Raw genomic sequence first — 14,476 nt, 5'->3', positions numbered from 1 at the left:
GGTCAGTCTTAATTATACAATATGATGTCAACGCTAACGGGCTAATGATTTGCAAATGAGGATTTGTCATCACCTTCTGTTCTGTTACATTCTCAGCCTTTAAGAAAAGATTGCAGTCTCAGTTTTCCAAATGCCTCTCAGATCAGATAATCTTTCTCTTATATATTTATGAATTAACTCCCTTAGTCAGTCATGGTTAATCTTTCTGTCTTCTTGTGGTTGAACCAGGACTTGAGTCCGCTTCAACGGCTTAACTGTGGGCTGTGGAGTGCATCACAACTGTGACACAATATGCCCTTGTAAGCTCCACAAACCACAATGATGATGAAAGCGATGCAGAATCCTCTTCAGAGGTTCCTATGCACAGCCACACACATTCACCTTTTAGGTATCATTGTTTCTGTGTTTTACAACAGGACAGCAGAAACAGTCCGTTTCCCAAAAACCTGACAGCACGCTTAAATATGAAAATAAACAAAGTCAGCAATTAACTTCTAATCACTGCCATAAAGCACAAACATACAGAAAATGAATGTTACTCCTATAGAGTAGTCTGATTAGCTTGTATGGATCCTTTTCATATTCAGCACAGAGACTAGTCTTAAGACACCCTGTCTCTTAGTAAGCATTTGGACAACATGTCATGGAAGACATGGTCTATTTTCATTTCAGTCCCTTTGAAATTGTGTACCATTCCCTGGGTTTACTGCTCTGTCCAGTGACCTGGGCTCAGTGAAGGAGGCCGGACTGCCCTCAAGCTCTCAGGAGGCATTCTTGGTGCATGTTCCTGGAATCTCCTGTAGGTTCACCTTGGATCTACACACAGAATTGTTAGATCAGATTCTATCATGCAGACACAAATGAGGCCCTCACAGTGAAGAGGACCATCAGAATGCATTGTAATGTAATAAACAATGCAAGATAAGGGAGAGATCAAAAGCTGAACATTTTTAACTTTGTGCAAATATGTGCAAAATTTGCCCCGTGCTGATTGTCTGAAACAGGAAGTTTAGTCTGTGTTGTTGCTGATGGCCGTGTCAGTGCGTACAAGCTAGTATGGATAGTAACATAGGTGAGTGTGTTTTTATCTGTAAAGACATGCATAAAAATCCAAAGAAAGTTCACAAAGTGGTTTGTACCAAAGTGGTACAAACAAGAAAATGAATGTCAACCTTATTCTTTAATTTTTTTTTACAGTTTTTGTCCCATTCAATAAAGAGGTTTTTAATCCATAGATTAATAGCTTTGGTATAACTTTATGTAAAGACGGTAACACTGACTGGGACAAAGATCTCTGAGCTAATTTATAGCAGTTTTTAATAATGATAGAACTTGCCGTATACAATATATTTTGTGTGCTAAATGAGTCTTTAGTCTTTGACTTATGCCAAACGTTCTGATTTTTGTGTCGACAAGTGAATAGCTCAGACAAAAAAGACTCATGGATATCTAAATTATATATCAAATTGAGGTTCCTTGCTCTTACCTGTTGTGTGCCATGTGACTCTTGACCAGGTGGCCAGCAGCCAGAGCAGCCATCAGTGAGAGCTCTCCAGCCAGCACGGTTGCACACACAACCCTGGCCAGCTGCTGTGCATTCTCCCCAGGACATTCCAGACTGGCTCCCTGCACACCCAGCATCTGTACACACATTAATGAGTACATCAGGAAATGAGCTAAATACAGAGAGATACATGAGGAACAAGTAAACATGTTTCCTGTTGGTGGAACTCTGATAACATCTGCATTTTAAACATACATTTTCTTGACAAATACAGAATTTGAAAATTATTTTAGATTTATCTCTGACAGTGAATTATGAACAAATGCTAAAGAAAAATATGCCACATTTTCCCTTCATAACTAAATTGGTAGACACAATCCAGGTAAGCTTTTAATAAACCAGTCTATAAATGCTAACTATATTTCTATCCATATTCAAAATTTTAAACATCCATTCTAACAAGATTTATTTATTCTTTACCTGCAGTTGCCTAAAATGTGTCTTGGTGTATGTGTGTCTACCTGAAGGCAGGCTTGTTGGGGGGGCAGGTTGGTGCCTCCTCCTACAGTGCCAAGCTCTATAGAAGGCATGGTACAGCTGATGTACAGGTCCTCCCCTGTTGGTCCTGATGCCTCCATCAGAGTGATGCAGTTACTGCTGCCCACTGACTGGGCTGGATCCTGGAGGATACACATGCACATAGTATATGTACTAACACAGGAAACACAAGAATACAATGAAATAAAGAGATGCACAATACTTCCATAGAAATACTCTACCTGTCCACAGGCTATATAGATGGCAGCTACCAGGTTAGCAGCATGTGCATTAAATCCACCAATGCTACCTGCCATGGCAGAGCCCACCAAGTTCTTACTGATGTTCACGTCCACCAGAGCTTCAGTTGTCGTTTTCAAAACCTGCAGCACAAGATTATGTGAAGTTAATGAGGCTTCCAGAGTATTTGAGCATAGAATCCCTCCTGTGTTTACTTACTGAGCTGCAGCGTATGGATATTAACACAAAGATGGAATTTTGTACTAAAAAGAATGTAGATTGGTCTCCAATTACCTCTACTGAAAATGCAATGAAAGGTATAAAGGCCCGCATTACCAGGAAAAATGACTACAGCAAGCAGAAACTGTTTTTGAACATGTGAACCCATCCTTAAAGATTTTCATTGATAACATACCACAAATATTTATTAATCTATGTATTGCGTTGTTTCTCTTATGTGTATTTGCTGGAATTGATCTGATTGTGCAAAATGCTCCTTAGGTGCCCTGAAGTAACACATGGGTGTAACTTATGGCTGACTAAGATCAGCTAAATTAGCCTTTTTACTGTGTCTTTAAATGGCCATTGTCATGTATTTTTTCAATAAATGTAAAGCACTTTCAAACTTGAGTAGTCAATTTATAACTTTCAAATTTCCTATACTATGGACTTGTATCGAATTGCAGTTCATGGACATAAGGTCACTGGTTTAAAGAAACAACAACAGATTAATGTCAGTTAAGCCAGTACAAAGTTTGAAAAACAATAGTAAGTCCTAGCTCTTCCTACCTCTCTGACAACTTTGGAGGGGATGGTAGCCTCACAGACAGCAGATTTGCCCCTGCCTTCGATCCAGTTGATGGCAGCTGGTTTCTTGTCAGTGCAGAAGTTCCCACTTACAGCCACCACCTGCAGCTCTGGGAAGCGCTGCTGCAGTCTGCTCAGTGCCTGCTCTGTACCCTGCATGCAGACAGTATATTCATCATCATACATGAGATGAATTGGGATTATATGTCTTACACTTCTGTGCAGTTCTACAATGTGATGTCCATTGTTATGGCCAACAACTGTCAGCAAAAATGTGTATTATATTGCTTTTTCATGCATGTGCCACCTTGCTTTGCCTAATGATAGATCTTGGGCATGACAGATAGGGGATAAGAGCCTGATTCGACCAACAATCTTACAGCTGAATCACTGCAGAGGCGTGCAAATATGGTCACAGGATCATTCCATTCGGGCTATATAGGGGTGCTGAATGTGAAGGGGTGAACATAGCTGGTACAGATCAGAAATGTGTAACATCAATTGCTTTAGAGCACGCAATTGCATAGCATGTGGTAACTGGTTATCAATGCACATTTCATGTCTAGTGACCCATTGATCTAAGTCTCTATGAGGGATGTCCAAAAAACAACATTAATCATTAAGCAGCTACTTTAGCATTCCACCACCAACAGAAACATCAAACCAAACCCATATAGGGTTGCAAGAAGTGCCGTGGCTCAGACAAATGCACTCAGGGGTTAAACTGAAGAGTTTGAAATCAGATATGACTCCCTAAAGTCATGTGATCAATTTTATAGTTTTTGTTCCCTCAACTTGGCCTCAAGAAATACAAGGCCTCCACCAATTTGGCCTCACCATGTTGTGCACCTTTCTTCAGAAATATGAGGCCACCTTGCAACTTGAGAGAGACTACTGTGAGAGAATGGATGCGCTCAAGCAAGCTGGAAAACATTCATGAACATCCTCTGAGTATGACTTGACCAATCCAAATTGTTACTCCAACATCAACATGGTAGTTAAATTTTCTCTTGCACCGGCATTGAGCAGTGCAGCTTGTGAGAGGGAATTTTCACATCTCAACATAATAAAAACCAAGCACCGATCTTATCTGTTTCATACGCATCTCTCAGCCCTGATGCACATTCACCAGTTGATGACCACAGAGACATCTGACCCAAAGCCAGCCATTGACCTGTGGATGGACATAGCTAATTGGAGACTCAACCAGGGACTGGGAGATGCATCTTCATCATCTACCATGCAGGAAGCTGAAGCAGAGAAGTGAGGGAGACATCCAGGAGGACAGCAAGGAAGATTTGGTTTACTAAGACCACGCTATGTATGGGGTTTGTACCAAACACCATCTCCTGGTACTTACCTGAGTACCTGACTAAAAAGGTTTTGTGTACCCCTATGAATGTCTAGGTTTACATAGAATTAATTAAGAAATGAACACTGCGGCTCTCTGAGTACCCATGTCTGTACCAGATGATATCCCTGGACTATCACAACATCAACATGAATACTATTGCAGAGCAAATACTTTGTACCCACATTTTTTACATCCACAGATATTCCAAATCATAGCAACTAGAGCATCTCAGCTGAAAAAATGCTGCGCCTCCACAGCACTCTCAGGCGCTCCCAGCTGTGCATTGTGCAGAGGAGTGCCTGGCATTTTCAGCTGGGAAAAAATGCTTTAATGGACACAGGTTATCTGTCTGTCTGGTGATCTCTGCTCTGTTCAGTACTATGAACAGTGCAGTGGCCCGCACCTACATACACTTCAGACATCACTGCAAGATCTGACCTTTCTCTCTTTTATTAAAAATAGATTTAAAATACCTCTAAAATAGACAATGAGCAAAAAAAAAACATGATTTGACAATCAGTTGACAAAAACTAATACCTTCGAGATCATATTCATCCCCATGGCATCTCCAGTCTTGGAATGGAAGCGGATATAGAGATTTCTCCCAGCCACACCAACCAGCAGCTTCTGAAGCCGAGCAAATCTGCCAACAGCAACCACAGACAACAGACACTGAGCAACAGACTCTGAATTCTAGTTCTAGTTCATGTCAGGTTTCATGTTTTACCTGCTGGTGTTGTCAAAGGCCTGTTTGATTGCCTGAAAACCGTCTGTGCTCTCCAGCCAGGCCTTGACCTCAGCAGCCCTGCAAGCAGAAGGTAGCCTCACTACAGGTCCTCGAGTCATGCTGTCAGACAGGATACGACTGTTGGCTCCGCCTCCCAGCTACAGCACACAGGACAAGATCATAAGTCAGACATAGTACATACATAATACAGGGTATTGTTAACACAAGGATGTTCAAAGTATATTGAAAATTCTAAGCAAGATAAAAAGCAAATAGAAATAGAAATACCACTTTTAAAAAACATTGTTTTTTTTTTGAAATTGTGATTATAATGTTTTCTGCAGGAAGCTAATTTGTCAGTGTCTCTAATCTCTCTCTAATGTCCTAAGTCCAACACTTTGTTGACAAAACCATTCGTCCACTTTACCTCAACATTTGATCTAAATTGTTCTGAAATTCAATAAAACTCACTCCACGTGAAAGGAACCTATTGCATCTCTGTAGCCCGGACATTGAACCGCTAGCAGTGGGGATGCGCCTGTTTTACCTGCCTAGAGAGTTCACCTCCGCCATTGTTGTTGCTGATGCAGGGGTTGCTATGGACACTATCCACTCCACTGTGGCAAGACTTCTGAACCAGCAACCAAATGCCTTTGTTACCCACATTTTTTCTTTCTTTCTTTTTCTTATTTATTGTTGTATTCATGGTGGTGGTCACTTTTACTCGCTTTTGCTCTTTTGCTGCTGTAGCACCAGAATTTCCCCCCGGGGATCAATAAAGTATTTCTATTTATCTATCTATCTATCTATCTATCTATTAGTGATTTTGCATATTTGTCAGGACCACTGCTCCTGCCCCTGCCTGTGTCTACGGCCCTGTTTTGTCTGTCTCTTTCTCTCTCTGGGTGTGGTTGTGACTGTGGCTGAATGAGTTTGATTGCAGGAGTGGAGACAGCTGCGTCACCTGCACTTAATCATCCACCTCCTGCTATTTAAGACTGGTTCAGACATCCACTCATCGCCAGAATGTCGACTCTGCTACACACTCCCTGCCACAGCGGCCTGCCCTGTCTGTCCTGGTTTCTGATTTCCGCCTTCAGCCTCAGAACCCTTGCTGAGCTCCGATTGCCCAGACCAGCCCCTGAAACTCGGCAGCTAAGTGTTGTGAATTATTTTGTTAGCTGTCCGCCTTTTGTTATTTTACATGCCTGTGCTCTCCCGTTGACACATTACATCTATGACCCATCCTATTTTCTGGAGTAGTGAACGTTTCCATTGCATTAGTACCTCATGGGAAGGTAATGACTGTTCCTCACATTAGTCAAACTCCCAGGTGTTACCAGGGAAACTGAGTTATGGCTTGTGAAAAACGTAGGATTTTTGAAACGCAAAATGTAAATGAATGGTCCTAATTTTTTGTCCACCCTGGTACTTCTCCGGTAAGACCCTATCAAAATCTTTGGAAAACAATATATCTGACACTCACAGCAATTGCTCGACAACCACGGTTGGTGCTGGCAACCAAGCAGCCCTCTGTGGTTGCCATGGGAACCTGAAACTGCTTCCCATCCAGATGCAGAGGTCCAGCCACGCCCACTGGTACAGGCATATAACCAATCACGTTCTCACAGCAGGTGCCCATAACCTGGAAAACACAAATGAAAATAGAAATTAAAAGACCTTATGAAACAAGAAACACATTGTTATAAAGAGCACCCACTTTGTCTTGAGTGTGTGTGTGTGTGTTTTCACCTTGGAGTAGTCGTAGTCAGCATATGGCAGGGAGGAGAGCGCTGAAGGAGAGGGAAGCTTCGCAGATATCATCTGTCTTCGTATGGCCACTCCTCTCTCTGGTCTCTCCAACATGGCCTCCAATTTGTATGCAGGGATGTGTTTGGAGTTGACCAGTAGCATCACCTCAGCATCACTCAGGAAACAAGGCCCCAGCTGCATGAGACACCACACACTGTGTACTCTGACCACTGGCCACAAACCAGTAACTCTATACTCTCAAAAATTGCATGGTTCAAAGGGCTAAAGGGAATATCTAAAGATCCAACATTAAAAATCAAAGTAAGCGCTCTATATTGAGGGTCATTGACCAATATGTTTTGTTGTAAAATGTCAGTTGTAATTGGTAAGCCCACGTTTATTAACTGGAAGGAACATTTCCAAACTGTCAATCACTTATATGGTAAATATATAGCTCCTTTCTAGTCATTTGGACCACTCATTACATTCACCCACCTAATGTTAACAATTCCCCTCTATCCACACATCATTAGCATTTGGAATATTCTTATCTCGATTCTTCTTAGAGGAAAAGTTCCAGTGCAGTGTGGAAAAAATATATATCGAACTTGCTGAGTTTGATAGTCCAGGCTGAGAAAGTGTAAAGGTTAGCTGAGCTGATCTGAGGGCACACTCTAATTGGTTAATATAGTGGAGTAACTAAGCTCACTACAGCAAAGTTAAATCATACAATTGATTGCCTTAAACTTTGCAGTTTTATTGGTGGGATAAGGCCTCAACCAAAACAGACACCTTAGGGAGCTGGGAAGTGGGTCAAGATGATGTAACTGTTCAGACAACTGAGAGGAGCTTAGCTGAGTTATCAGCTGTGGGATGTTTTGTGGGTTGATATGTCATTTCCTACCTCAGGGTTGTTGAGAATGGCCACACATTCATCCAGGCCTCTGGGCTTTGGGGGGAGGCTCGGCTTATCCATCTCGCACTTAAGCTCTCCACCCCCCCCCATGACAAAGAAGCTCTTTCGTTGGGGATCAGTGGCCGGGCCAGACAGGGGCCGGATAACCTCATCTAGATAAATGGTAAATGGTCTGTATTTGCATAGTGTATTTGTATAGCACCTTGCTAGTCATTTCAACTACTAAAAGCACTCATTAAATCCTCATTCACCCATTCACCATCATTCATACACTTCATACCACAGTGCTACACAATACTATCTGCTACAGCATCATCACTGAGCGCACACACACCTTTCTCTGTCATGCTGGAGCGTGCTGAGGCAGCCACACACTGTGCAGTGGCAAGGGATGGAGTGACTGACTCCTTCCTACAGCAGGTCTCAGGCCGTCGCAGGATCAGGGTGGGGGCAGACAAAGCGATGGAGCTCTTCAGTGACAACGTAGACTCCATCTCAACCTGCTCAAAGAAGATGTACTTGATAGACAGCAAAAGGGCCAGAGCCAGGCAGATCACCTGCTCTATGTCCATGGTTACCATCCTGCAGGGGAAGAGGGACAATAATAAGCAAAACAGGTTTTATTATTGATTTCAGAAGTTGCCAATAGTTTTTTTTTTTTGTTTTGGTCCTTTATCTGAAATATGCATTTGAATATTTAAGAGATGTTCAAGAGAAATTGTGATAAAAGTTTCATTCTAACATCATCACAAGAAATGTGTTAGACTGTAACTGTTTGATACTGTTTGAACACAATTGTTATGTTAGTGCTAAGTGATTTCTAGACGTCATGGTGTCATTGATCCCTGCAAAGATCCCTGAGGATTATGGGAGTAGCTAGTAATACTGGTAATGGACTAGAATATTTTAACCTTTCAAAAGTCCAGGGGTCCGCTAGTGGGCCAGGTCAGGATTAGGTTTGGGTTAAAAACGCAGCACTTTGTAACGCTCTTTACAGAGTGCTGCGTGGCTCAAGGGGGCAGTGAGTGTTAAAACAACTTTCCACTAAGTGCCCTGTTTAAAAGAATACATACAGTTAAAGTTTGGTTACAATTATGCAAAATATAGGGTGTTCCTGAGCCACTGAGCAGATGCGTTAGCATGAACTTTAGTTCAGTACTTTAAATACTGCTGGGTAGTTTGTGAATTTCCCCCTGAGGATCAATAAAGCCTTATTGATATAATCATATAATTAATTTATTAGTTTGATTTTGTGTTGTTAATCTGAGTCTGCAAAGTAACTAGTAGCAAAAGCTGTCAGATACATTCAGTGGAATAAAAACTACAAAATTTGCCTCTGAGATGTAGTGGAGTTGTAGAGTATTAAGTATGAAGTAGTATAAAGTATCCAAATATGAACATCAGTATGTAAAGTTATTAATACCATGCTGTATCAAAAAAAAAGGTGCAACCAAAGCATGTGCTTGTGCAACCAACTGAGGAAGTTGCTAGCATTGGTACTACCTTTTTACTTTATTCACGTCCTGACATACATTCTGCAATGTTCATTAGCTTAACTACATCTTGCAGATGTATAGCATTAATTTCTGAGGCCTCGCACAACTAATGCTAATAATGTATCCTAATTCTAATCCTAGTAATGTATGAAATGCAAGGCAGCTATGGCGTTGAAATCAAGCATATCATTATTCTCACCTGGTGAGGTAGAAGTGCCAAAGTGGTTTCTCTGGCTCGATCCTTCTGGGTGAGAGGCGATCCAGCTCCATGCTGACCTGTGGGATGCCCACTGTAGTGTTGATGGACAAAGGCTCAGCAATCCAGCGGCTATGGGCGTGAACCATGACCAGTCCCAGGGACTGCACACAGAGCAGAGAGGACAAATCTCACTAATGTTCAAATAAAAACAAAGAAACGATAAAGAAAGAGAGGCATTACCATGATCATTTTGACTCTCTGGGTTACAGGGTTGGGTTTATTGTCCTCCTCCTCCATCACTTGGGAGAAGTGGCTCAGCTGCCAAATAGGATGGCCCTCCTGACTCTCACGGGACAACTACAGGAGCAAATACAACACCATCATTCAGTCTGACATTAACACACATATACACACACACACAGTATGCAACACTGAACCCTTACCTCCAGCACCAATGAGACACATGCAGGGAAGAAAGTCATGAACACAAAGTAGTTGGCCAAGACAGACATGCAGCCAAAGCAGCACATGATTTCCAACTGCCGCACACCTGAAACATAGAAGGCAGATGGCCAGTGGCCACTGTATCATCAAAATGACCAAATCAGAAAGCCAATCACTGAAAATCTCCAACAAGTGATGCAGCAAAATAGGTCATTATCTGCTAAGGAGTCTGGTTGAATGAACAGACTGTTTTCACAGATGTGCTTCGTGTCAGCAGGGGAAGGGATAGGGTATGCTTGAAACAAGCGAAGCAATGTGCGATTTATGAGCAAAAGTGTCTATAGCAGCTTCAAACAGACACACACAGGGTTGCAAAGTCGCTCTCTGTTTAGACAAATATGTGGAATACGTTTGTAATTCAAAAAACACCATCATAAACAGCAGTGATTGCAGCCTATTTCTAATGAATATGGTGGACAGGCAATTGAAATGTTATTATGTGGTGGGTAACTGAAACTCCAGGAAAACAACAGGGAGATTGCCAGTCCACAGTTCCCGTGGACACCCTGCATGAGCATAACCGCCTCCTCTGTGGGAACGGGCTTTAAAGGCAGAACTAAAAGTCTACTCTTTTCCAAATTTTCCCACCTGGGGCTCTAAAGTCTGTGTAAAGCAATAATAAATATGTGTTCTGAGTTTGTCATGCCACCGAAAAATGTGTTAACCATCCAGCCAAATTAATGATTTAAAAAATCACCAAATATATAAAATTAGGTTTAAAAAATGTGAAAAAATAAGCTAAGTCTTCTCTGCTCTGAAACCAGTGTCACTTTGTATCACTGAACACACTGAAACCAGGAACACTGTCATGAAACCACGCCCACATTGATCTCTGTGAGATCGATAGCGGCTGTTTACTCGTCTCCCTCATTTGTCTGTTTTAATCTGCTCTTTCTCTGATTTCTTAGTCTTTCACAGTTCCACTGACACTTCACCAATGCCCACTTTCAGCTGCTCAGATCACTTATGACTTGATGGGTTTATTTCAAACTGATCTTGGTGTTAGGGGGGGTAACCTTGTTAGCTTAACCTAGGATAGCGTTACCAATTTAACCTTTTCACTGCAGTCAACCCAACCTCAATGACCAGTGTTATAATGGCTTGTCTTGACTGCTTGAGGCTTGAGAGACATGTCCATTCTGAGTTTACAGAAGTTCCTCTCTGTTGGTACTACATTTGATATCACGGGCACTCTAGCTACTGGTTTGTTGGCAGGCCTGCTAGCACCAGCACTGACGTGGTCTTTTTGGCAGATGCAGCAGATTTTCCCTCTGTCTATTACCTGTAATGGGAGTCCCTTATCACTAGTGTGCATTGTTAAACCCTGTCAGCAAGGATGGGGGAGTCCAACAGGCCAACTGGACTAACAGCTAGTGAGGGTTGAAGGCCAGCTTGCAGTAGAGAGGGGTGACTGCAGCGAGACCACAGTAGTGCTAGCAGGCCTACTAACAAGCCTGCAGCTGAAGCTATCTGGAGTGCCTGAGGTATCTAATAATTCAAGGGTTAAATGAAACTCCAAAATGGCACCAAGTACCTGACAAGGTTCCCACTCCGATTACTAAGCATTCCACCAGGGCGTCCAGAGTGAAGGTAGGTCCCAGTACTGCCATGCCACGAGCAATGTTGTCTCTCACTTCATCCTGACAAAGTACAATATACAAGCCATACAGTTACAGTTGGTTTTCAGGTAAAATGTGTGCAATATGATAAATTAATATTTCTTCCTACCTGAGAACTGGAGCTTAAGGCGAACTTGGCCAGAGCGCATGCTTTGGAGAGGTCGATGAGAAGAAGGAAAAAGGGCAAAGCCTCACTGGAGGTCAGAACAGAACAATCAACTGAAGTTTTTAACAGACATAGTGATAAGAAAGGACAATATGCAGAATTTCTCCTTACTTGAGGCCCGTGAGCTCTTTATCAAGAAAGTGAATGACCACTGTGCTGAATACAAAGCTGGAAAATATGGTGAAAAGGCCAGCAATGCCTGCAAGAGAGTAGATTAGGTTCATTTTATCTATTTTAGCTATATGTCACTAGTTGAGTAATGAAAAATCTACTTCCTTTACAGCTGAAAGAACCATGGCATCTTAGTCAATTCAAACCAATATTTTACCTAAAATATATTTGGATCCCAATTGTCTCAGGTTCTGGAACTGGAAGTAAATATAGACAATGGCAATGCAACGTGTGATTGTCAGGATGATGATATCGCTGCTCAGAATTTGCTGTAAAAGAAGAAAAAGAAAATGTGATCAGTGGAAAGGTCATTAAAATTCATTCCAGAGATGACAGCCCTTTCTGGAGCCCTTGTACAAATGCCACTGATGATGCTACTGATTACTCTGTTACTGGGGATAATATTAGAATTTTATAATATCAATAACATTAATTTTAAATGGGGATAAGGGCACTATCTCAGAGCCATGTGGTTAATAAAAGTATTCATTTAGTCAGTGCTTAAGTGTGACATATAATCTCAATTGTGGTCCTTGTTTTAAGCTGTATGTCTATTTCTGTGTAAATACATCAAGAGTCAAATTCTTTCTACAGTATGAATACATATTATGTGGCCAAAAAAGCTGATTCTGATTCTGAATTGCATGTGGGAGTACAGTCCTGGGGCTCTTTCAGTCTAGGGCGGATCTGACATGTCCTTGGTCATCTTGTTTACTTACCTCCTCTGTTTTGGGGCAGTCAAAGTTCCAGCCACAGATCTGGTCATTGCCGGTGAACATATTCATGGACATCATACAGATGGTGAGGGTGACTGTGCCAACAATCACCTCCCATGGGTGGGAGGCCACCAAGAGGCCATGCATACGGAATAGACGGGTCAGCATGGTGTAACAGACCTACAAAATAACACAAATAGAGTAATGTGAGTGAGATGGGAGCAGCTGGGGGTGACTGTACAATACCTATACATAACAAGAACATTATACAGCACATATATATACATACATATTGTATATTATTTACTTCAGTGTTCCAAGTTTATGCTTCAACTTCATAAGTCGAAATCAAAGGAAAATACTGTACACATTACATTATATTCATACATTCATACATATTGCAGTTATCAAGAAAAATTCCTTGCGGAGGATTCCCTCGAATCCCCCAACAAAGGTCTGGACTAAGCCCCCAATGTCATATCCTAGAAACATCCTTGGAAACACGCAAATAAGAATACACACAGCCAAAAGTAGTTGGCCAAGACAGACTTCTAGTCAAAGCAGGAGATTACTTCTAACATGAATGCAATTCAAGGAATAAAAAGAAATTAAAAGTTAAATCTGAAAACCATTGTATGATATTTAGAAAAACGTCTTCACTGCTACATTTTATGAATGTTAACTCTTGATCAATTGCTTTATTCTGTATATTAACACCAAATTAGTTATTAGCAATATATCCTGTACACTGTTTACTTCAGGCAGGCTATTTTTGTCGTACCTGCCGGCGTCTCTCAAACTGGATTCAATAGTCAGTGTAACACAGATGACATAAAATGATTATTTAATTGAAGGGAAAAGATTGACTTACCTAGAATGATAATTAAGAGTGAAGTATGATGGTGGAAAGGTTCCAGCGTACCAGGGCGCAGTGCAGAGGGCCGCTCTCATCTCACACTGAGCATTTTCTCTGCAGCTGATTGAGGAGGACCGATGGAACGATGGTACGCTGCTACATCATCCGACACTTCAGCCAATCATGTCGGTCACCTGCTACACTGGCGCCTTTTCCACGCCCCGTTTCCAAGGCGACAGCAGCAATGGGGCGTGGTCAGTGAGAGAACGCCTAATCTCCCCACTACACAGGCATACGAGTTTCTACAGCCGATCACGGAGTGGGTCGGCCTCTGTGTAAAGCTCTTAGTATTTGCACTGTTTGCACTGTGCATCAAAAAGTAGTCCAACACTGAATTACAGTGACAATGCGATAGTTCGACCAAACTACTTTATTCTACTGCTCTTCAGTTATGTTCAGCTGTGCTCAGTTTCTTATAACACATGACAGTTAAGTACATCACATTTTACCATCTTGTGAAGTGGGGCAGAGGTATTGTGGATAATGAAGAGACATGAGGTTTGTGGGTGTCTAATACAGGAGGCTGTACGCTTTTGTCTCTGTATGAAAGGAATTACTGGTGCTTTACTTTAGCTACCTGTATTTTTCAGAGAGGGCTACACATTTGTGGTTACAAATAAGTATGTTGCATTTTCATGACTGTAAGTACAATAAATGTTGACATGGGGGTGAGACAGTGCCTCTGCGATCACTACCACACTATACACAGATACCACAGAAAGTTTAAAAAGTTTAACATTGGGGGGTTTGCCCAAAAGTTCGTGAGAGTGATTGAAATAGTTAAAGGATAGGCTTGTTGCTTACTCTGAAAAGACAATATTTCATGGCATGTTTCAAGGTCAAGGCTGAGCA

At 41.7% G+C, this 14,476-nt stretch overlaps 1 protein-coding gene across 1 annotated transcript; it reads right to left on the bottom strand.

Annotated features, from left to right (window-relative positions):
* Positions 1-723: 723 nt before the first annotated feature.
* hmgcra (3-hydroxy-3-methylglutaryl-CoA reductase a) lies at positions 724-12,876 on the bottom strand. Its single transcript, XM_070833854.1, has 19 exons — positions 12,712-12,876; positions 12,150-12,261; positions 11,933-12,020; positions 11,765-11,849; positions 11,571-11,676; positions 9,976-10,082; positions 9,773-9,889; positions 9,533-9,693; positions 8,172-8,419; positions 7,826-7,989; positions 6,922-7,116; positions 6,656-6,814; positions 5,170-5,327; positions 4,980-5,085; positions 3,071-3,241; positions 2,284-2,424; positions 2,026-2,184; positions 1,487-1,641; positions 724-816 (listed from the first exon to the last, which is right to left on the bottom strand). Exons 1-19 carry the CDS (start codon positions 12,874-12,876, stop codon positions 762-764), a joined length of 2,652 nt encoding a protein of 883 aa, XP_070689955.1. The 3' UTR covers positions 724-761.
* Positions 12,877-14,476: the final 1,600 nt, after the last annotated feature.

Source organism: Pempheris klunzingeri, chromosome 7 (genome assembly GCF_042242105.1).
Source record: "Pempheris klunzingeri isolate RE-2024b chromosome 7, fPemKlu1.hap1, whole genome shotgun sequence".
NCBI lineage: Eukaryota > Metazoa > Chordata > Actinopteri > Acropomatiformes > Pempheridae > Pempheris > Pempheris klunzingeri.
The sequence above is the reverse complement of the archived record's forward strand: the minus strand, read 5'-3'. Positions and strand labels throughout refer to the sequence as shown.

Excerpts from the sequence above, each read along its gene's own strand:
- hmgcra (XM_070833854.1), bottom strand. The coding sequence starts at position 12,876 with ATGCTGACCCGTCTATTCCGTATGCATGGCCTCTTGGTGGCCTCCCAC. Across the intron at positions 12,262-12,711 it reads ACTGCCCCAAAACAGAGGAG|CAAATTCTGAGCAGCGATAT; the intron begins GTAAGTAAACAA and ends CTTCTTTTACAG. Across the intron at positions 2,185-2,283 it reads TCTATATAGCCTGTGGACAG|GATCCAGCCCAGTCAGTGGG; the intron begins GTAGAGTATTTC and ends TGTATCCTCCAG.